The sequence below is a fragment of the Pogona vitticeps genome, chromosome 1 (genome assembly GCF_051106095.1).
Source record: "Pogona vitticeps strain Pit_001003342236 chromosome 1, PviZW2.1, whole genome shotgun sequence".
Taxonomy (NCBI): domain Eukaryota; kingdom Metazoa; phylum Chordata; class Lepidosauria; order Squamata; family Agamidae; genus Pogona; species Pogona vitticeps.
The window spans coordinates 37,353,667-37,377,389 of NC_135783.1; the positions used below are offsets into that span (position 1 = coordinate 37,353,667).

The window sequence follows — 23,723 nt, forward strand, 5'->3', positions numbered from 1 at the left end:
TTTCTCCCCCATAGGAAAGCATGGAGCTGTCAGATTTTGACAAGTTCATTGGTTCCTATGGGCCAAAAAACAAAAATTCACAAAAAATTAACGAAACGTCAGATCAAAGCCAAATCAGGTTTGCACATGACTTAAGGGGTCCTCTAACGAATCCAAGCATTTAGAACCGTTTTGGACCCTTCTAAGACACTTTTTAAATTGAAAACAAAAAAAACGTTAAGCGAAGCAGGGGACCTAAAACCAAAAACGTTAAGCGAAGCATGGTCCCAAAAACGCTATGCGAAAATCGCCCATAGGGAAAAACGTTATATGAAGCACAATCTGCCTCTGAAAAAATAAACGTTAAGCGAAAAAAACGTTAAACGAAGCAAACGTTAAGCGAGGCACCACTGTATATTGAATAGAGGAGAGTGGGGATTTCAGCAATAAAAATTACAGTCATTAATTCTATTATGTTACCCATGTACTTGTTATATCATGAAAAAAATAATTTAAGTTACAATTCAAAATGCTACTTGCTCCTGACAGGGAGTAATAATGGTATATGTGGCGAGCGCCGTGCCGCTGTTTGTGCATGCGTGCAAGCGCACGCGTACCCAGACAAGCGCTGCAACACCATTTGCACATGAGCGCTTGCACACATGCCCAAATGAGTAATAGTCCACCAAGGAACAGGGTGGAATAACCTGCCCTTTAATGGTTTATGTTTAAACTGCTTACCGGGGCTAAGACGTTTTCTCTACAGCTGCTATTGACTGTAACTGTGCAAGACCTATATTCCTCTGAGTGGAGATTTATACCTGCAGAAGTAGAAGGGGGATACTTAATAAGCTAAATCGGTGGAGTACAACCATGGTCACCACTAGGACCAAAAAAACATGCGGCAAGATTTAAAAAGCTCCCAAAAATCCAAACCAGAAATCAATAGCAGACCTCTGTGTGGCCTCAGATCACATCAGCCAATATGCTTCAGTGAATATGCTTCCTCTCATAAACAAAGGCCACTGAGGTAATATACATAAAATACCCCACTCACTACGGACAATGTAAGCATAAGTAATAAAAAGACACATCAGAAGGTTGCAGCCAAAACCCCACAGTCTGGAGAAGTAACTGGCAATTGGTCTCTGGACCCAGAACTCCTAGAGAAGGCTACAGAGTGACTCCATAGAGGCAGAGAGAGGAGTGAAATGGGGTACCAGACATTCAACACCTAAGCCTATCAACACCTGGACCCAAGGAGAATCATATGGAGGGAAAAATAGGTCCCCCAGGTGCTCAAGGGCTCAAGAGTGAACAAACTATGATTATTTACACCCAACTACGCAATCAGTGCTTCCTCTCAGCCAAATCCAATCAAAGCATGTTCAATAAGCTGCATGTTTTAAAGGAAGAAATCGCTGATATTAAAGCAACACTACAATGCATTGCCTACATGATAAAGATGGGGATTTTAAAAGCAGAACCCCCCTCAAATCTGAGGACCTCAGGCTAAAAAGGAGCTGGGCACAAAAGATCGAACACAAAAAGATAACTCCCCAGCCTTTAAAGGTCAGAGATACTCACAGTCGTTAGAAAAAACAACTCAGGATCAAATGCCCATCTCTGAGCTGACCCCAAAGGCCTGGGCAGACCCATATGACCTAAGTAATGCCACAGAGGGACCTGGCTTATCCTCTAATCCAGAGTTACTAACTATATAGACAAATGGCATGGAAATACCCCAGAAGAACCCTATCCCCAGCATCCACTTGCAGTGACAGTATGCAAGGAAAATATACAGACAGAAAACCCCCAAGGGACAGTTACATCCGATAGTGAAGAGCCCACCCTGGCTGAAACCCCACCACCCAAATCCGTGAACCATATCATCTTCTACAATTGGCCACTAAGAAAATCAAATAGCACCTGGGCCTCCAACTCATAAATATTGCAGACGATAACAGAAATACTGGGTGAGGATTGGCATGCTCAAACAAACACAAAATGCTACTGTATATATCCCAGTAAACCTGGGCAATTAAGAGGCAGGGTGCACATGATGTTCGCCAATAGTAAACAGGCCCATCATTTTTGGAGCCTGTTATACAAATTTGAAAAAAAATAGCAGTACCCTTCAAATGGGTAATACATACAACCTACTCAACTATCAACCTCGAACCAATCACAAAATTGGACACTTACAATTTTTTTAAAAAATCAGAGAAATTCAGGTTCCAAAACAAAGAGATGGCCCCTCAGCCACTCTCATAAGGAAAAGAACAGCCGAGAATATCAGCTATGACCCTCACAGATCTAGGGTCGAAGCTTCCACCATTTACAACAGTTCACCTTCAAAAACTAAGCCAGGTGGCAGAGGAAAGGAAGAGCACACTAATTTTGCAACTTTCCAAACAGTATCCCAATTAACAAGCCCCGTGATTTTACAAGCAAAATAAAAAACCAAAGTAATCAAGTGAAAATGCTCCCAAGGCCAAGGCTTCTTTCAAAAGGTATTCAACCCCCCCCCCCAAGAAATGGCAGAATACACAATCCATACAAAGAGAAGATACAGCCAGCCTGCAGAATTGGAACTATCTCAGATTCTATCCCCGAGTGACTCATGGGCGATAGATATGCCCCTTCAGTAGTTTTTTCCCCAGAACTATCCGCAGGCAAAAGACAAAAACAAATGAAGAAGCCTTCGCCTTGGAATACTGCATGGAGGGAAAACAAACAAAAAGTCCAACTTCACGAAGATTACATAGTCCCAAATGTAACAAAGATTACCTACCCAAGTAGAGCTGAAAGATCTTCCTTTATTAGAGAGACACAAAGAAACTAAAATAACAAAGTCTGGGCCCATAAAGATATCCTTTACCCACACCAGCTGCTCCCCTCACCTACAGAGGATGTCAGTCATCAGGTGTATCTCAGCCTGCTCTGGAGAAGCTAACAAGGAAGGGAACCCCATTAAAATCCTCTCTGCCACAAAAGGGGAAATGACCCCAAAGGTAGACAAACCGAAGGTTCAGGAGCGAAATGGGGTACCAGACATTCAGGCATGTCGGTGTGCTCCAGAAAGCAATCAAAAATCTGCATCTCAAGTTAAACTTTTATCATGGAATGTGGCAGGCCGGACCAGATGTATCTTCCATACCCATGATACCCCTCTCTTCCGCCATAAATGTGACATCATTCTTCTGCAAGAAACCTGGTCTGACAAAGATAAGACAGGAGGACCTGGAATGCTCTGGTCCATGGGGTCACGAAGAGTCGGACACAACTAAACGACTAAACGACAAAGATGGTTTAAACTCTTTCATGGTAAGAGCAATCCCACGGCGTGGACCAGGGAGACTGAAGGGGGGGTGTTGGGTATCAACAGCTCTGAAAGTGAAATCTACAATGAAACTCCCCTTGAGACAGCTGGCCATGGCAGTAGTACTAATAGGGAGTATGAAAACCCTACTGATCATAAACATATACTCACCTCCCACATCTAGAAAAGCAGAAACAGAAGGAAATTGGATAGACCTTGAAAACTATACAAGAGAGCTTATCATGGAACATCCGGACACTTTGGTCCTGATTGGTGGAGATCTAAATGCCCATATGGGACCAGATGACGACTAAATTTAAGATGATAGCCAATATAAGAAGTGATAGTGTGGGGACCCTGAATGAGGAGAGGGCATCTAAAGATCAATGTGCAAACTATGCTGGGGCCTGTCTGTACAAATCTGCCTACAGACTGGGTCTCTCAGTTTTAAATGGCACAATTATAGGTGATACTCCAGGAAAATTCACATTTATGGCAGCATCCAAAGCTAGCACAATTGACTACATCCTGGTGTACAGGGCTCTCTTTTCCATGGCTGAAACTGTCCAAGTACTTCCTTACATGGAGGGGGATCACTTCCCTCTACATCTAAGTTTTCACCTAAATATTAGAAACCTAAACAAAGAACTGAGATATCATACTGAAATTACAGCATTTGAAAGAGTGGGCTACTGAGTAATATGGTCACCTAAACAGGCACAAAATTCAAAACAGCTTCTAACCTCAAAAAATCTGATTGACTCCCTTAATCCAGTAGGAAGCCAGCCAATCCACCAGAATCCTATAGATATATATGAAATTCTCCTACAACAGCTAAATCCACACCTTGTCCCTTCATATAGTAAAAAACTTCAGAAATCATATAACCAATCCAAACCTAGGTTCAATCAAAGCTGTAAGACAGCAAAACAATTAGTAAACCAGACATACCAGGAATACCTGAGAGCAGAAGACCATGTCAAAAAAGATGCCTTCCTAAAATTATCGATACATAAAAAAGAATACAAACAGCAGATACACCACAGTAAAAAAGAACACACTAGAGAACTATGGAGGAAGGTGATAGAAGCAGCAAAAGACAAAAATCCATCCCTTTTCTGGAAACTAATTTCAGGAAGACTATCGGAGCCCAAACACCCATTATCCTCCTGTATCCCCGCAGATAAATGGGTATTCAAATAGGTGGTGGTGGCTGTTCCACATCCAGTTTGAGAGCCATCCGAGCCACCATTTGAGAGTAAGACGAGTAGTCTTTCGATGGTGAGGATGGATGTGGATCACCTCCGTCAGACTCTGGAGTTCTACCATCTATAAGGGATTCTTCAGAGGCGTCAGATGGAGGATCTTGTTCTTGATTAGAGTTAAAGGTCAAAAGACAGTCCTCTTGATCAGAAGGTGAAGGAATTGGCACTTTAGATATTTTTCCTTTGGTGGTAGCCCATTTAGGAGGTTGTTGTACAGAAGACTTGGCAAGTTGAGGCTGAGCAGTGGTAGGAGTCTTACATGTGGATGCCAGCTGTAAAGATCTGGTGTCCTTAGGTTGAGGAGTGTCTCTAGCGATTTGGGAACACTTGCTATGTGTAGAAACCTGAGTCTCGACATCGTGAAGTCATTGATGTCGATGTCGACCTGGCAATGAGGAGGAGGAAGACGCCACCGAAGCGTACACGTATCAGACGCGCTTCCTCCGACTATCGCCGTCGACATCCGATGAGTTGGTGTTGGTGTGGGGATCTCAACGTCGGCGATGGTTTCTACGTTGATCTATTTCTATGTAGATGGGTTCTTCGTATCTATCCCTTGCTCAGTGTCGTTTGGAGCAAGGGAAGACGATGATCTCTCTACAGGATCGATGTCAATCCAGAGACAAGTGTTTCCTCTTTGTTAGCCGCTTTTGGGGTGGAGACTACAGTGCCGATGAGATGGATGGAGACCACGGCAGAGGTGATGCCCGCCCAGCAGATGCAGGGCTATCATGGGCAGAATGCAGGCTAGACAAGACCACATCTTCTAGCCTGTCAGGGCTGGGTGACCGCACCAACCGAGGAGTTGGAGCGTGAGCCCGTCAGGGTGGAAGAAACCCAGTGGCATTGGAGGCAGACTCTCAATCTCGAGAAGAGTCATCTAGGATGGGTGAAGGGACCAACGTTGAAACAGGCGGGATGTCCCTGTGACGCTCCTTTAAAAGAATCTGTTTGGTCTTTTTGTCTTTAACATTTTGTTTCTTCTTTTTCAAATTCTTCCTGGAGGCATCTACTGGCACAGAGGTAAGACTCTTTGTGGAAAAAGAGGACTTTTTGGAAGTTTTCTCAGCGGGTTTGTGGGAGGCTACCAGAGGTAGAGAGCCAGATGAGCTAACACGGGGATAGCTGATGGTGAGGAGGCTACCTCTATGTCGGTGGTTTAGAGGCTGAAAGAGTTTTGTCCCACAAAAAAAAGCCCTATTGTGTGCATTCACAGAGGCCATGAAGAAGAACCATCCCTTTTCTGGAAACTAATTTCAGGCAGACTATCAGAGCCCAAACACCCATTATCCTCATGTATCCCAGCAAATAAATGGGTATTTCACTTTACAAGTATTTATGAGGATGTCATTGTACCACCCCTCCACTAACACTTGGAAGCACTTCCGAATGACCCCGACTCTTCGTGACCCCCATGGACCAGAGCACGCCAGGCCCGCCTGTCATATATAGATATAGCTCATATAGAACACTTGAAAAATGGCAAAGCCCCAGGCCTTGACGGCATCCCACCAGAACTCCTAAAAGAAAATAAGACATGGTAGGGCTCCTTTCTAGCACCTCTTTTCACACATATCAATGACTCAGGCCATATCCCAATATAATGGAAAACGGCCATAGTGGTTCCATTCTACAAGGGAAGACCCAGCCAACTACAGGCCAATAAGTTTGCTGAACATTATAAGCAAACTATACGCAAGGCACCTACTAGATAAACTCCTGGATTGGCTCGAAGTAGAAAATATCATTGGGGCAGAACAAGCAGGCTTTTGGCCAGAGAGATCCACAATAGGTCAATGCCTAATTATACAACATCTTCTTGAGAAATACTTGGCCAAAGGAATAACTTCATTCTATGCCGCCTTTGTGGATTTTAAATCAGCATTCGACTCTATATCTAGAATACACCTCTGGGACAAATTAACAAACTCACCCACAGACAAAAGACTTTTATATTTAATCAGGGCCCTACATGAAGAAACATACCTGAGAGTCAGGTGCAACAGACAAGGACACCTCACAGAATCTGTGCAAACGCACAGAGGTGTTAGACAAGGCTGCCTACTGGCACCAGCATTATTCATCCTTTATATAAATGATCTATCAAACTGGCTTACCACCACTGATCTCCATTTCTCTAAACTTGGAGACAGAACAGTGCCCGTTCTGCCCTGTTTCCCCAAAAATAAGACCTAACCTGAAAATAAGCCATCATGCAATTTTTCAGAATGCTTATAATATAAGCCCTACCCCAAAAATAAGCCCTAGTTAAGTGAAACCCTGCCCTCCACCACTGTACAGCAACCAGAAGATGACATGACTGTAAAATAAAACATCCCCTGAAAATAAACCCTAATGCATTCTTGGAGCAAAAATTAATATAAGACCCTGTCTTATTTTCAGGAGAACACGGTACTCTATGCTGATGACACAGTAATTCTATCCAGAACCCCCATAGGGTTGAGGACGGCACTTAAGAAGCTCACCTCCTACTGTGAAAACAAATCCCTGACTATTAACTATCAGAAGACCAAGATAGTTGCCTTCGGACGTAGACCTAAGATTCAATCATGGCAAATAAATGGACACGGTATTGAGCAGGTGAACAACTTCAAATATCTGGGTGTAGTTCTACAGACCTCAGGATCTAGTCTTCAGCATAGTAAATATGCGGCAGATCAGGGAGAAAGATCGGCAAATAGTACAGTAAAATTCCATCTCTCCCAAGGAGGATCCTTTATACCAATAGTCCTCAAACTCTACAAAGCAAAGACTTTACCTCAGCTGTTGTACAGTTCATTCATGGGGCCACCCAGCTCTCACTTTGCATCACAAGAAATAGTTCAATCTAAATTTCTAAGAACTATACTCCAGGTCCCAAGATGCATGTCAAATGCAAGGATAAGGCTAGAAACAGGATGTCTTAAAGTAGAAGCCTGGATTAAGATCCAATCTATATATATGTGGCTAAAGGGGCAGTTACATCCAAAAGGCCTATTTTCTTTGATATTTAACAATAATTATCAATCAAAGTGGGTCAAATCTGTCCAGGGTTACTTGGGAAAAATTGGCCTCTCACCCCAGGCATTTATATCTTCTGGATTACAGCAGGCAAAACAAATAGTCAAACAAGAAGAGAGGACAACGAACATCAAATAGATCTCTCTAGCATTCAAAACATGGCTGTAAGGAGCTACTGTACATCAAAAACTGTATGGAACTGGCCAAACACTTAACATCTCTGGAAATTAAAGGAACTAGAAGAGCCTTTACCTTGATAAAGTATTTGGCCCTCCCCTCTGCTGTACTAGAAGTATAAAAATACTCCCTTTGCTGAAAGGTTATGTTCCTGCCACCTGAAGGAGATCAAGACCATACAACATATGTTTTTCACCTGCCCATTGTATGACATAGTGTGCAAAGAGACTATTACCCACTTAACAGAAAGAATCCCAGGACGTTCAGAGGGAAACAGGCTTGAGTTCCTTCTCTCGGATGTTGATACGCAGATCACCTGTCAAGCTGTGAAATTCTGTGCAGCAATACTTTGATTGCGGAAGTCAAATTCTGTATGCATGCTAACATGTTCTAATGCAGGGGTCTCAAACATGTGGCCCGGGAGCCATTTGCGGCCCACCGGATGATAGTTTGTGGCCCCCGCCTTGCCTGCCCCCCTGGAGTGCCCACATGTCCTCTGCTGTCAAGAGTCAAAAAAGCCTCACCTCACTCACTGGCTGTCTCCCAAGACAGCGCCTCTTGCACCCTCCATCCAGAACTGCAGCCTGCCAGCCATCTCACCTGAGTGTGCCTTTTTTTGATGAGGGGCCTCAGAGGAAGGTTGCTGGACCTCTGTGTGTGTGTGTATGCGCGCACACCTGTGGGGGCTCACCCCATTCTGTCTAATATTGCGGGTACCAATGGAGGCTTTTCTCCTTTGGCAAGGTGTTTCTGTAAGGTTTTAAAAAATTATGTCATGCCCTCCTCCCCCCGTCGGTGCTCCCTTCCTTCTCCGCTTCTTCATCCTGCTGTTGCTGGTGGTGGTGGTAGTGAAGAAGGAGCTGGAGGGGGTCGTGGCTGGTGACGAGGGCTCGCGCGCCCCTCCTTCTCCTCCTCGGAGCCCCTCGGGCTCTTGCTCCGCTTAGCGGAAAATCTGATGCAGCCCAGCCTCACCCAGACTCTGCCTCCAGTGGCCCACAGGTAAATTGAGTTTCAGACCCCTGTTCCAATGGAATATTGAAAGTTAGAAATTATAAGGTTTTATAAGAAGACTCCCTGGAAAAGACCCTGATGTTGGGAAAATGTGAAGGCAAGAGGAGAAGGGGACGACAGAGGACGAGATGATTGTACAGTGTCATTGAAGCAACCAACATGAATTTGACCAAACTCTGGGAGGCAGTGGAAGACTGGAGGACCTGGCGTGCTCTGGTCCATGGGGTCACAAAGAGTCAGACACGACTTAACAAGTAAACAACAAAATACATATGTCACTGGTCTAAATATTGTAAATAAACTATTATATTCTTAGAACACCACATTAATGTGATCATATCAAAAGTTATATTCACCAAGAATATAGTATACTGTACTTCAGCAAGTTGACGTTTCAATACACGATAGCCCACCAGCACTAGAATACATGTTAATACATCTTTTTGTCATGTGTTCAACTCATTATAAAGACACCCTGTACAATTAAATGAAAAACCTTTTTAAAGGGGATTTAAATGTGTCTTTAAATATGCAAAACAAATAAAAACAGTTTTGAAGGAACTGTGCAGATACACATAGCACAAGAAAGTAATGCAAGGTTTCAAAGACATAAATAAGTACTATGGTGACTAATTCCATATAGAGTGACTGAAATGCTTTCACAAAACCAAGTATTTAAGATACTGTATTAACTAAAATCAGTTAGAAGATACAGGTATTTTCAAGTAGTCAAAATGTATATGGTTTCCTAAGTACATCAATAAGGTCTTGGGTCTCTATAGCCCCATCTCATACACACATACTGTATATGATAGCCAACAACTTATGACTGTATGAACAAACCAGATTTACCAAAAAAAGCATGAGAGGTAACTAAACATCTCAAGGATTCAAGTTATAAAGACTGTGCAGCTTGCACGGTAAAAGAATACGGCTCTAAAAAAAGTTTAGTACAGAGCACCTAGTTTCTAGTGATTTCAAGGCACTTGACATTTTGTCTCAGCAGAACTAGTAAGGGGCTATATCTGGGCCATTTGTGTGAATGTAAATACACCCTAAAAGACTTGACAACTACTGGTTATTAATCTTTAACACAAATGAAATTCAAATAGTGACACACATCTGAGGTGGACGGGATAATTCAACCACAATCCCCATGGTTCAATAAAATGTTCAGACTTCCCTGATGAAACAGCCTATAAGGTCTCCTTTCTTAGTGCTGCGTCAAAGAAAAATGTGGTTACAGCATGCAAAATAGTTTTTGAAGAAAGCGTTTCTAAACGAAAGCCCTCCCCATAGGTTTATCATGAGAGAGGGGAGATCTACTCCTACATTGACATCAAAGTAAAAACATTTTAAAATAGGAAATATTTCACCGTTGCTGAGACGCTGTATACGTGTGTGATTTTTTTTCTCTCCTATTTATCGATTACACAAAAGAAAAACCCAGCAGGGGCTGCTGCAATGCAACACACGGCGATTTTAGAGAAACGCTTTTTCGCGTCTCCGCCTTGAATTCTCTAGCTGTGGCTAACACCTAGGTGATTGCAGATCTTGTTTTCCAACACGAATAAAGGACACTGGAAATAGCCTAGGCTGCCCCCTTCTCTTTCCGGCCCCGATAGTCTCCCCGGCAAAGAAAGAAAAAGAAAAGAAAAAAGAAAAGGCTGAATCTCACCCCCTTTAAACGAAGTGGTCTCACCTCTCTCTGTCTCCCTCCTTCCCTCTTGCGCACCCCCAAACCGTCTTTCTCAATCCTCGTTTGCAACAAAAGCTCTGCACGCCAGATGAGCCATTATTATCCCTATGGACACACACACCATCCGCGCAAGCCCATTCCCCCTCTACCGGCAAACACATACAGACGAGCACAAAAACTTCCCACACTTTCTAGGGAACTGAACAATTGGGGGACAGAAAGAGAGAAAGGAAGCCGACGACAAAACCGTGGGAATTCAATGGGGAGGGAGAAATAAATGCGTGACGGGGCGGGAAGGGGGGAGGGACCCCGGGGCGCGCGTTCCCCACTGCGGCTCCTTCCCTCCGACCCTATCGGCACACCCCGGATCCCGCCCGAGGCTTCCCCCCTCAGGGTCTCCCCCCTTCCCCAACTCGTCAGGGCTTCCCCCTCCAGCTTCATTGAGAAAAGCCCCCTTCCGTAACGACCCATGAGGCTTCTCCATTCTCAAGCGCCAGCCTTTCCCTTCCTCCACCGCCACAACCCCCCACCTTTAAAAGGGACACATCGAGGGAGTGAACAAGGCCCCCCTCCTCCTCCATAATGGCTTCCCTCCTTCGAGGGAGGGGGGAAAAAGAGACACGGCGAGAGCCCTCCCCCCCTCTTCACCTCATGTTGCTGCCCAAGGTCCGGGGGGGCGCTCTCCCCCCCCCGCCCCACTCCTCGCACTCTCCTCTTCTCCGAAACCGGCTGGGTCGTTTTCAAGAGGCGACGTCGAGTGAGGGAAGGAAGGAGGAGGAGGAGGAGACGACGACGAAGGAGAGGGGAGGGGGGTGTCCTCCTCAGGCGCCAGCCAGTCCCTTGCCTTGGCAACCCTCGCAGACTGACTCGCCCGCCTGCGCCCTCCGAGTCGGCTGCTCGGCCCAACCCGACCACAGCGGGGAGTCAAAGAAGTCAAGGAGAGAGGGTAGGGAAGGAGGAATGCTCGGAGCGGAGCGGGGTGGGGAGGGGAGGAGGAGGAGAGGACCCAACGGACACGCCAGACTGACGCGGGGAAGGAGGGGAGAACAAGACAAGAGGAAAGAGAGTCAGAGAACAACGCGCAAGCAGCTCCCTCAAGACACCGGCTCGGAGAGGGGGAAAAACCAGGCGCGCGAGGCGGGAGGGGGGCGCGTACGCCGCGCGGTGGCGGCGGCGGCGGCAGCAGGCACGCAGAGGGGACGCCAAAGGGGGCGGAGCGAAGAAAGCCGCGCCTACTTTGCTGGTCTGCATTCCCTAAGCGTTCCATGCGGGTTCTAACGCCGAGGGAGGGAAGGCAAGCAGGCAGGCATGGAAACGGGGCTCGCTCGGCCAACTAGGGAAGAGAAGGACTATCCCCATCATCACCACCACCGCCGCCTCCGGGATGAGCGAATGCTCTTTGGCGACCCCTGCTGCTCACCTCGCCAGTGATTCCCTTGCACCCCTCGGCGTGTCTGTGTGCGTGAGGGGGACGGGCTCTCTTGCCGTCCCTGTCCGCTCTTAGTACGCGGGGGTTCCTTTGCACACCTAGGTGTGTGTCGTCTGTGTGGCACGCCAGTCACGCTCCCCTTTCCTCTTTGGTACGCGATGGTCACACTCCCCAACCCTGACAGAAGCCTTAAATCCGCAGAGGGGCTATTATTCCTGAATAAATTGTGCGTTGTTATGACACCGGTGTGGAGGAGGATTGCAGAGTTCCCTTTTTAAACCGCGTTTCCATCCTCTTTGCCTGACCTTTCTTGCACTGTATATACTTCATTCGTTAATAGCTGCCAGCCGTTTGGGTTACTAAGGCCACGTGGACTGCATATATTACTGCTTGAGCCTCTAGTTACTATTCAATCTTTTCTCCAAGAGACCTGCCTTGAATTCCTCATTATCAAATCATCCCATTGTTTTTCTGCTTACCTGCAGATCGTGCCCTTTGTAATTCAATTGGCATTAAGACTGAATTTCTGGGGGCGATCTTGGCATTCTTCCTCCGTATACCTCCTATACATACAGATCCGAAACTAGCCATTTTAGAAATGAGGGCATGCGGCACATCTTCTATTTACTTTGCTGCAAAACATGGGCATGATGTCCCCATGAAAAAGGAGGAGAATGCATGATGGTCCTCCAAAAAAAAGTTTATGCCTTCAAGAAAAGGAAAGTGATTAGGTCAGGAGGTGTTGCCACTTATTTTCCTAACATTCAGAAATAGATTCACCTTTAGACTTGGTGTCCCAGTGGCTCCACCTTAGTGACATCCCTGCATACATACCACTATCCAACTAAAAGCTTCCAATGTCAAATAGGATTTCTGTTTCAGCTCTGATCACCTTGGTTTCATTTCTGTGGCATAGTCTGTGAGAAGTGCACATTAAAATAGAGACACTGATGCATCTATATTTAGGATAATATGCTACGCCTGCAGCAATGCTGAAACATTTGTTTGGACATCCTCATTTATTCCAATAGGATCCATTCATAGTGCCTATACTTAGGTTCACACCCTGCAGTGCCATGCTCCTAAACTCAGTGGTAGCAAGGCAGCATCATTGCTATAAAGAAACTGCATTTGGTTGCATCCATATGTTCCAGTTTATATACCAATTCAGTGTTTCTTTTTTAAAACAATTGAACAGACCATGCTCCCGAGTAACTACACGAGGACAGTTATATAAAAATAGAAAAAAAACACTGTCCACAGAAGAATGAGTCGTTTTGTCTGAAGTCTAGCAAAGGTGTTCTAAAAAGTGCAGACTATTGTGTCTTGGTTGCAAAGTTGACTTAAAAGTCTAATTTTAAGCCATGAATAATTCATACTTTCTCTCCCTCCAACTCATCAAATTAAAAAAAAAAACGCTCTGATTGATATTTACTCTGTTTTCTGTATGACTGTGTAAAAGAATGGCATATGTATTCTTCAAGGAGAAAACCATACCAGCTGTTTCTGTATTATTGCTCTACAATAGTGCAGCAATAGATATTGTGCAACCAAGCAAATCAGCATTCCGTCAGGCAATTCTAAAAATGAGGACATCCCAAACAAAATAAAAAATCTAAACTTTGAAACTGGACCTCAGATCACCACCAAATCTGGCACACATATAACAGACAATATGCTGTTGCTCTGTGGCAAGATATGGGGGCAAGAGGGGGGATTGGACAGACAGTTTTTGAGTTATTATTTTTAAGTAAATCTGTTTTAAGCCCCTATCGAGACTCCAGTGCCTTTTTTGTCTGCAGACTTAAAACAAATCAAATACATTTAAAATACCAAACCTACTCATCTTAAGAGAATGGTGAATTCCAGGTGCTTTTTAAACATTTATTTGAAAGGAATCCCTCGTTTAGTCGTGTCCGACTCTTCGTGACCCCATGGACCAGAGCACGCCAGGCCCTCAGGGGCTATAATACTAACTGTGAAAAATCCATTTCAAAGGGGGAAACCCTCTCTGGCTTTCTTATAACAGAGTGGTTATCAGCACCAACCTTCTGAAAAACAATTGTATCAGCTTGAGAACTGTTAAGAGATCTGAACTTTTGACTCTGCCAGTCATGACCAAGTTAAATGACTCTCAGGAAGAGAACTTTTAAACTCTTTCCTTACAACATAAACATTAAAACTAGTTTTTGTTTCTGGCATTAAAATATTTTTAAAAATATTTTAAAAATAGAGAATAAACATTCAGAAGCTCACTTTTTTAATCTGTGAAAATGGATTTTTTTTCTTTGTGACCAAAGATAATCTTACAAAGCTTTGGCTCCTATTCCACCCATCTTGTGGAATACTATTGTTTGGTAATTAAGAAAAAACCCTCCAAAATGCTATGTACCATCAAGTCACTTCTCATGTATAGTGACTAAATGAATTAATGATTTCTGAAATGCCCTATCTCTGCTCAGATCTTGCAAACCAACAGTATCTCATGCCAAGTTGTTCTCTATTCCTATCGTCCTGCCTTCTTACCAGTATTGTCTTTTCCATTAAGTTCTGCTCAGAGCTTGCAAACTAACAGCTGGTGTTTCCTTTGTTGAGTCAACCCATCTCATGTTAGATCCTCCTCTTTTCCTACTAATCCACCCCACTTTTCCCAGCAATATAATCTATTCTGTTTACAGTATTTCTTTATTTCCATTATATGTGCATGGTACATTAGTAGCATGGTAGGATAGGCTCAGTTTACTCAGTTTTGCTCTAGTGAAAGTACAGGCTTGACTTGATAGAGCACCCAACCTTTCTGTTTTTCTGGCTGTTTGTTGTTTATGTACAGCTCTTCTCCAACACTAAATTTCAAATGAGTTGATTTTTGGCTGTTTCTTTCACATAGCATGGATGAGTTAACCTTGGTTTCCAGTGACGTTCTTTGTGAAATCCAACTTCTTCCTTCTTTTTTTTTAATTTCAAAAGGCAAAGGGACATCTTTTGGAAAACATGCCTACAATATGTCCATTGAGCTTTTGATACAATGTTTTTTCAGCCTGCCTGACTCAAGCCAGAGTTTGAAATTGGAACATACAGTATTTTTATAGTCTGTATTCTGCAGAGCAGGCATGGCAACATTAGTTTACCCAAGATGTGTTTGCTTATCCATTGCATGTGTACCTACTCATTTCTTTAATTCACCATTTGACGAAGTCCAAAACAGCTTTTTAAAATATTTTGGCACAGAGGGACTGCAGCCACAATCAACCTCTTCTTCTGTTTTCTCCCAGTAACCATAGTACAGATCGTGAGTTCATCTTCTGGAATCCTGGCTCTGCTTGTTGGGAAGCGATTGATAGGGGCTTATTTATCTTTGTAATTGAGCATACTTATGTATGAATTGGGGACATGGTGTGGATTAAACCGCAGAAGCCTTTGTGCTGCAAGGTCGGAAGACCAGCAGTCGTAAGATCAAATTCATGCAATGGAGTGCGTCCCCGTTGCTTGTCCCAGCTCCTGCCAACCTAGCCATTCGAAAGCATGCAAATACAAGTAGATAAATAGGTACCACAATGGTGGGAAAGAAACGGCATTCCGTGTCTAGTCAAGCTGGCCACGTGACCACGGAAACTGTCTATGGACAAACGCTGGCTCTCCGGCTTGGAAATGGGGATGAGCACCGCCCACTAGAGTCAGACACGACTGGAAAATACACACGCACACACACAAAAGAATTTTCTTTGTGGTGTAAACCTTGAATCATTTATTCTCAAATGCCACATGAATGTTCTTCAAACTTGATGTTACAATGCCCCAAGCACTCAGTGTTCAGAAAACTCAAAGCTATGTTGGACATAAATCAACAAAGGTCCATTGATTTCAACAAAGTTATAGTATCTTGCTCTAGACCAAAATTGTCATCTAGATCATAAAGCAAAGCTAATATAGGGGTGGAATGATTCTAAGTGGGGCAGGGGAAGGAGCGAAGTGGTAAATCATGCAGCATTTCCCACTGGTTAAGGCAAGTGTTGGTGTGTGTGTGTAAGAGAGAGAGATTAACCCACCTTTTAAAGCCTCTCTGGTGGATGTCTTTACAGTATATGTTTTCCCTGTCAATTTCAATAGAAGACAGTATACCTGCACCAGCTTGGCTTCAGTGATTGGCTAAAGACTGGGAATCCTGAGGACTATTGAGAGGCCTTGAGTCCAGCAGCATCTTTCCATCTCCATAATGCCTCAATTTAGGATATATCACTAGAAAAATTACTGCTAAGAATAGATCTGATCCTGCAAGAAGATTCACAAGTGCCTCATAGGCTGCTTGGTTAGACATTTCCCATCTCTAGCAGAACTCTTCTGGGTCAATGGAGGGCATTATCCACCAACATCCGAATCCTGTCCAGCCAACAAACCAAGTGTTTTTCTGCCTCAGATTTTATACTTGGCTTGATGGCTGTCAGAGGTTGTGTCACAATCAGATTTATTTATTTATTTACATACTTATTTAGTTTGTTGGTTCTGACCTCCTATGACTGAGCATTTGCTCCTTCAATCTGAATACTCCTGTTTGGCTTCTGCTGCCATGGGCTCTGCTTGTGGTTTATTTAGTGTGATATCAAAATGCAAAACCCTGGCTTGTTCCTGAGAGCCAAAATTTCTTCTGGGATTATTAATCAGGCTTATTAGAAGAGTGTCATGCTAAGCAAACCATGGAGAGACCTGCACTTCTTTAGCCACTTCTGCTGGCAGGTGGAAACAAGCAGAAATAATCAAGCAGCATGAATCAGCACATTTGGCTGCTCAAGTTAACTGAGATATTTGTTTTAATTGGCCTATTGTGGTATCTGAACTTCTAGTCTGTATTTTGGCACAAATTATTGGAACAGTTTTCCTTTCTCTCTGAGATTTCTGCATTCAGTTTAATTTTTGTTATGTATAATTTAGTTGGACATCTACTTTTGGGTTGATTTATACGCCACCTTTCCACCTGTATTAACTTATAATATAAAGTATAGGGCTATATCTAATTATTACTCTCAAACAGAGGAGACTTAACTGAATCAATAGACATAAATATATTTTGGCTTAAGAAATCATATTCATTTAACAGGTCTACTTTAGTGGAGACTTAACAAATGGTTTTTAGGCCATATCAGTCTATAGCATTCCAACTAAAAGAAACATTTTTTCAGAAAAACTTTTAGATCAAAGTGGCGGGGAAAACACCAATATTGAAGCAGACAAATCCAGCTAGTGGAAAGAGAGGTTTCTTTTAAAAGCAATAAAAGAAACACAAAAAGATATCAAAATACTCTCATGCAGGCAAGTTCCTTTTCTGTGTTCCCATTAAAGGTGCCTTGGATACTCTTGCAACTTCCAAGAGAACCTCTGTTGCTGATTTCAAAGGACGGGCAGGCTCCTACAAGAAGACCTGATCCTCCAGGTATTCTCGCCCTAAGCCATTTAAAATTTTAAAGATAGTCTTCAGCACTTTGAACTGAGCCTGGAAACAGATTAGCAGTCAGAGCCACACTGTTTATAACTAAAGCATGGGTTTTTGTCATCAGTCCTGCTTTCTAGAAATATACAGATCTGCTATGTGAAGGAGCCAACCCTCTTCTCCTCCCCAATGTCAGCATGGGCCTTCAGGTGGATTGAAAGACAGAAAAAACCCTAAGCTTATACTGTAATTTGCTGTTCTTACTTATTGTTCCAGGAGCACTTCCATTTTGTCCAGATTTAGCTTCCATTTCCTTTGCCACTCCCATAAAATAATTAAAAGTTTCCAGGTACAGAGGCTACCTCCTTATTGTTAGAAAACTCACTAATCAAACAAAGCAACATCTCTTCCCGCTTGGCTCTACACAGTAATTATTTGGGAATATCTTTGCCGACTGTATTATTATTTTTTATCATGCTTGATGCATGGCCTCCTATCAGTTGAATCGATCCTCACCCTAGCAAACCTAATGGCAAAGCAGTAGTTTGACTCTGTCATAATCTCTAACACATCTTATTCTTTAGCATGTAATGAAGCTTGAATGCATTCAGTAATCTCACAGTCATCAGTGACCAATAACATTCTGGAAATTGTGGTTCAGAAAAGTAACCTTTCCAAGCTCTTTCTGCTCCCCTTTGGATGGCCATTTCAAGACCCTTGGGCTACTGTGTCTGGGTTTCTGCACCTACCTGTAGTGCTGAAACATATCAGTCATATATGTGTATATGTTTCAGGTATAAGATTACATGCAGAGGGACTTAATTCAGAGTAAAAGTAAGACCGCACTGTAAATTAGACATGCTTTAATCCTACTGAAATCAGTTAGCTGCATCAAACAGAACATGACTAACATCATCTGACTCAAACTCTGTATTATAGATTATTGTTAGTGGACAGCAGATAAACAGATGCAGTATAAAATCTGGACAGTCACCCTTGTTTCCATAGACTAGACTCAGAAGCAGACTTCTGGCTTCCTTGGATATTCTTTGGATATTTGCTAAAAGCTCAGTGTCCACTGGATGAAGCTAGGTGACAACAGTTATAAAGGAAGTTGTTATGTCAAACTCTACATTATACAGTATTTCTATTAGGCTCAATATTAAAATAAGGATTTGTTTTCTGGAGAATTTTCATGTCCTTATAAAAGAAATCTTAGCTGTCCTCTCTCTTCTCCTTACACTGCTCCTCGCTCTACTCAGACTTCTGCTTCCTCAAATCTCTGCCTCATCTCTTCTCCCTTTCTTTGTTGCTGGGTGCTTCCCTCCAACCTCTACTGTCTTCTTACTTCTTCCTCCAACCTCTGCTTTCTTGTCATTGCACTTGGTAATATGAATATACCAGTTTATGACACCAGTCGCAGTATCCATAAAAATGGATTTTTGACTCTGGGTGAAGCATTAGCTAATATTGGAAGGATTGTAAAAACAAGGGAAATGTAAAGCAAGACATTGTAAATTGGAGATCCCCTGTATATCATAAGAAAAGCTCTACTATAACAGGAGAAAAAGAATAAGGGTTGGATCATGTATTGAGACGTCACTTCTATGGAACCCATTAGAACAATTTAGAATTCAAGGAAAAGAAGAACATTTCCTTCTACCAATGTGTTGGCAAAAGGTGGTGGGTTCAAAAACAAAGCAACATATCATGGCATTTTAGCAAATTTGTTTCAGTGTGAGCTTTCATGGATCAAAACCCACTTCTTGAAGCATAAGTGGATTTTGATCTGCGAATGCTCACACTGGAACAAATTTGTTAGTCTTTAAAGGGCCACAGTATTTTGTCCTTGCCCACTTTTTCCTCCCCTCTTCTGTCCCCATTAATGTTTTCAACATGCTGAGGCAGGCTAACATAGCTACTTCTTTGGAAACACTTCTGGCAAGTTTCAAGGATTGTTCTGATGAGGGAAAAGAAGCCTCAGAGACTGACTGACTTTCCAAAGAAGGAAAAGGAAGCACGGTAAATTATTTGATACCATTATTTGTGGATATTAACAATTCAGAGTAAAGTCATCATTTCTTTTATCTCCAAAAATAACCCCTCAAAACGAACAAAATCCAATAGAATGATCAGGAAGAGCCACGTTCCACAGTGGAGACAAAATTCAATGAATATAATTTAAAAATCAAAAGTGAGAGTGAAGTCTAGAAACTGAGGGAACAGCTTAGCTTTTCTAGCCCAGAAATGTTTAAAGTCTACTCAAGTTTAATACCCTGAGGATGTCTCAGCTGCAGGTAGTTACAAATGCCCATAAACCTTCCATAAATAATATTTTAGAAATCAAGAAGCTATGAATCCAAGGGAACTACCTAAATGACTCAGAAGGTTTTAGATCAGATCTCTTGCCTGCATGTGAGTGTATGAATCATACACACCCTCTGCAGCCATTTATAGGAGTATGTCCCATTGTTAGAAGCAGAGATGAGGAAAGTCACTTTGAATGTCACTGCTTGTGCTGGTTTGGAGTATTTCAGAATTTGTTGTCCAAAAAGGTAACATCTCATCTCTGTGTACAAGATGATCTTGATTTTAGCAATACAAAATCTGAGAGAACTGAACTTTCAAGTCTATAGTATCCTATTTAGAATAAATAAAACTATATCATTTTCTGTTTCTGCTCTGAGCTCTTTGATGAGTCCCCAATAAAGGAAAAAGTCAAACCAGTAAAGTGAAGTCTTACGTAGGAAGTCACTTTTTCCCTCAGACTATGGCAGCTCTTAGCATTTATGGATTGCTAGTCCTACTCCTACAACCGTAGTGAAATCACTGTGGGAACAGATCATGCTGCTATTAAAATAGCCTTTCAACAAGGAGAAAGCCAGATAATTGTGGCTTTTTAATTACATTATTTTATTATTATTGTATTATTTCCAGCTGTTACTGTAATTGTACTTTTTTTCCTGGAAAGCCATTTTGCATTATTTGTAAATAAAAAGCGGAATAAAATGCTATTAAATAAATAAATAAATAATTTCTGTTAAAAGACAGAAGAGGAACAGAGGTCGTATGTGCTCTTGGGCCAATGAATAATCTTCAAAGAAAAATCCAGCTAAGTATTTTTTTTGAAATGGCAAAGCATTGTTGTGAAAAAGAGGTGCAGAAAGGAATGCAAAATTAGTACAGAGAATTCCAGCATACTTAATTTTAAAAGTGATGCAGAGTGGACCGTTGGTCCAGATAGGCAGGATAAAAATCAAATAAATAAATAAATAAATAAATAAATAAATAAATAAATAAATAAATAAATAAATAAATAAATAAATAAATTTACTTTAACCTTGGAAAGGAAGAGTTTTCTTTAACATAATTGATTTTATCCATTAGGATCCCATTACCTTTTAGCTGGGTGCAGTACCATGATGATTTTGCTATTCTGCCCAACTGTGGCTTTAGATGAAATTCCTACTTCAGTGAGAAGAGTTGCTGGGTGCACATTCAGGTTCTGGAAAGGGAAGCAAAGAGAAGTCCAATCAAAACACAGATGAGGATCAAATAAGGCAAAGTCCAGTAAAAACAGGTAACACTCTTCGTAAGTCCATGTGCCTGCCTAACCTAACTGAAACATTACTCAAACAATGAACCTAGACAGAGCCTTAAATAGAGCTACAACTCCATCTGTATTGATGGCTCCACCCTCCAGTCAGCAAAGTCATACCAGTTAAAGGACCCTATCTTGTTTCAGTGGGTGATGGCAGGAAGAGGTCTGTGTTTCTGTTGTGGCCAAGGGACTGAAGTCCATGGGTAGCAATATGATCTCTTGAAACCAATTATGCTAGTAATATCAGTTTCTCTTGAGCTGGAGCTTCTAGGGTAGCATGAGTTCTGAGAGCAGACCTCAAGTCTAAAGGCCAAACTGTACATTATAGATAACTCACCATTAGAGCTGAAATCCTATTAGTGTTCTGGAGATATGATTCTAGTAGATCTTCATGTCTGAGAAAATCAATTTGCAAAGAAGGTCAACGTACAATCACAAAACAAGGCAAGATGATTTGCAAACTACAGGAGGCAGGAAAAAATCTTGTGACAGTAAGATACTTCAGCAAATAAGGAATTCCCTTTTCTGATAATAGGTTATCTAAAATATATAGTTTGACCATAAGACAGCTTCTGAATCCACAATCTTGTCATCTGAATATGGGGTCTACACTGTCAGATCTTCTCTACTAATACTGTCTTTGCTGAAGGTTATTGTATATCTCATTCACAGTTTCATCTTGGGTGACAAGTTATGTGGCAAGATAGCACAACATTAAAAAACAGAAAAGAAGGTTGTGGGAAAGAAGAATAAATAAAATATCCTCCATGCAGTTATCACTTAGAGCAGCCAACCTTTTTGGAACCGCGGACCAATTGGGGGGGCTCCATGGGGGGGACAGGGGCACCCCGATGCTCACAGGTCAGTGTGTTGCACTTGCGGGTGGGCATGTCACACTCACCGGGGCCGTGTTGCACTCGTAGCGGCGTGTTGCACTCATGACACTCCCACCTGCGTGGGCGACACACCTGCCTGAGAGCATGACACGGCCACCCACTAGCACAACACACCCACCATGCATGCATACAGGGGGGCAGAGAACTGTCTCAGCAGCCCAGTCCTGGGAAGCCCACAGAATGGCACCAGGCCGCAGACCGGGGGTTGGGGACCCCTGACTTAGAGTAGTGTTCGCAACCTGAGATCCCCAGATCTTCTTGGACTACAACTCCCAGAAATCCTGGCAAGCACAACTGGTGGTGAAGACTTCTCAGAGTTTTTGTCCAAAAACATTTGAGGACTCAAGACTGGGAACCACTGTCTTAGAAAATTGACATTCTACATCTACATGCTTACCTTGCAACTTTCTCCACAATCCTAGTGAAAATGCAGCTTTTTCACCACTGTCTACATGTTATGCATGGGTAGTAGGCTGCTATTAGTGCAAGTAACAAAATGGATGACTTTCAACCAGAGCTTTTAAGAATTACTTTGCTGGCTATGGGATTCTGGACTTGGAACTGTAGTGCAAAAACATAACATTTCTAAGTAATGGTTTCAAGATCCTTACTATTTAATCAATTGCCTACTCATGATAGCTAATAATTCAGGCTGACATGCTGGTGAGTTTGCTCCAAGGTAGACCTGTTACCTTGAGTTCACAGAATGCTTACTTGACCAGTCCACCCTGATATCCAAGCTATTATTTTTTTTTAAACTACAACAGTCAGAATCCCACAACTTGTACTGTATAGACAATAACTATGAGAGCTATAATTTATAAGCAAGAGAGCCTGTAGTGGATCAAGTGTCAGCATGGAGTGGCAATGATACACCACTCCTTAAACATTTCACACACTACAAAAACCCTATGCAGGTCATCATAATTCAAATGCAATTTGATGGCACGTAACATCAAATAGTCAATAACTGAATGTCTCTCATCTTTTCAAGCTGCTTACACTAGGTAGTATCAGCTTATGCCCGAAAAGCTGTGTCACAGATGTTCCCAATCTGCTTGCTTGTTCTTGGATGTAGCTGGTGTGACTAAAGCATTCAGCACATGTCCAAAAAGAAAAGAAATGTAGTAAACCAATCATGCATATGTGTGATATTTTAGACAAGTATCTGTTATAGGCAGTGAAGCCAGGTAGAAGAGTGCATCATGCCCTCCAACCTCATAGTGCTCTTTCCAAAATAAACCCATGGGAAAATAGCCATCCATGGGCATGATAACACCTTCTCATTGCAGCCCTCTGATTGTAGTACTGTACTCCAGAAGAGGCTGAATTGCTTTCTTCATTGATTTTGTAGGTGGATGCTTAAATACACTGTGATTGTGCCAGACTCTTAATATAATCCCTACAAGGCTGGGAATTAGGTTTGTGTGGGTTTGTTTTTAATATTCACTAGTTTCCACAACTTTGTTTAATTGGTATTTTAATGTTGTAGCCTGTGTGGTTATCCATATGGAAGCCAAAAGACAGGATACTAATGATTTTTCCAGACAAATTAACCATACAGTATATGACATGGCAAAATAGTCCTTTGCCCCTTACCATTCACACAAACCATGTCAGGACTTTCTGGGACCATTGTTCTCTATTACTGATGTCTGACTCAGCTGTCCTTCCCAAAGAATGTCAGTAGGAATGTGTCCTGAACTGGCTCAACCAAAGGTGACAATACTAAAAATAACTCATGTCATGTTGTTACACTACAGTTTATATGCAGTACTTTCTGTACTTAGGCAGATTTGGTAATCATTCTCCTAATATATCTTCCAAGGATTCCATTGTTAAGAAGAGCTTGTTGATGTCAAAGATTTTTGAAGTATCAGACTTAAACACATGCAAAGAGG

The 23,723-nt window shown here is 42.4% G+C and overlaps 1 protein-coding gene and 1 long non-coding RNA gene across 8 annotated transcripts in view; one reads left to right on the forward strand and one right to left on the reverse strand.

Moving 5' to 3' along the window:
* ENAH (ENAH actin regulator) overlaps window positions 1-20,971 on the reverse strand; it is a 134,136-nt gene extending 113,165 nt beyond the window's left edge. For 3 of the 7 annotated variants that reach the window (XM_078382997.1, XM_078382995.1, XM_020786536.3), the window contains exon 1: window positions 20,724-20,971. In XM_078382997.1, coding sequence (XP_078239123.1) covers window positions 20,724-20,746 — 23 coding nt within the window. In that variant the 5' untranslated portion in view covers window positions 20,747-20,971. Of the gene's footprint in view, window positions 1-10,477; window positions 10,756-11,122; window positions 11,344-20,723 lie in introns of those variants that run through there. The other 4 variants (XM_078382998.1, XM_078382996.1, XM_020786538.3 and 1 more) reach the window with 3 other exon arrangements.
* Window positions 11,285-23,723, forward strand: part of LOC110075356 (uncharacterized) — a 55,274-nt gene continuing 42,835 nt past the window's right edge. The window contains exons 1-2 of the long non-coding RNA XR_012083934.2: window positions 11,285-11,420; window positions 17,238-17,328. This is a non-coding gene — a long non-coding RNA (uncharacterized LOC110075356). The remainder of the gene's footprint in view (window positions 11,421-17,237; window positions 17,329-23,723) is intronic.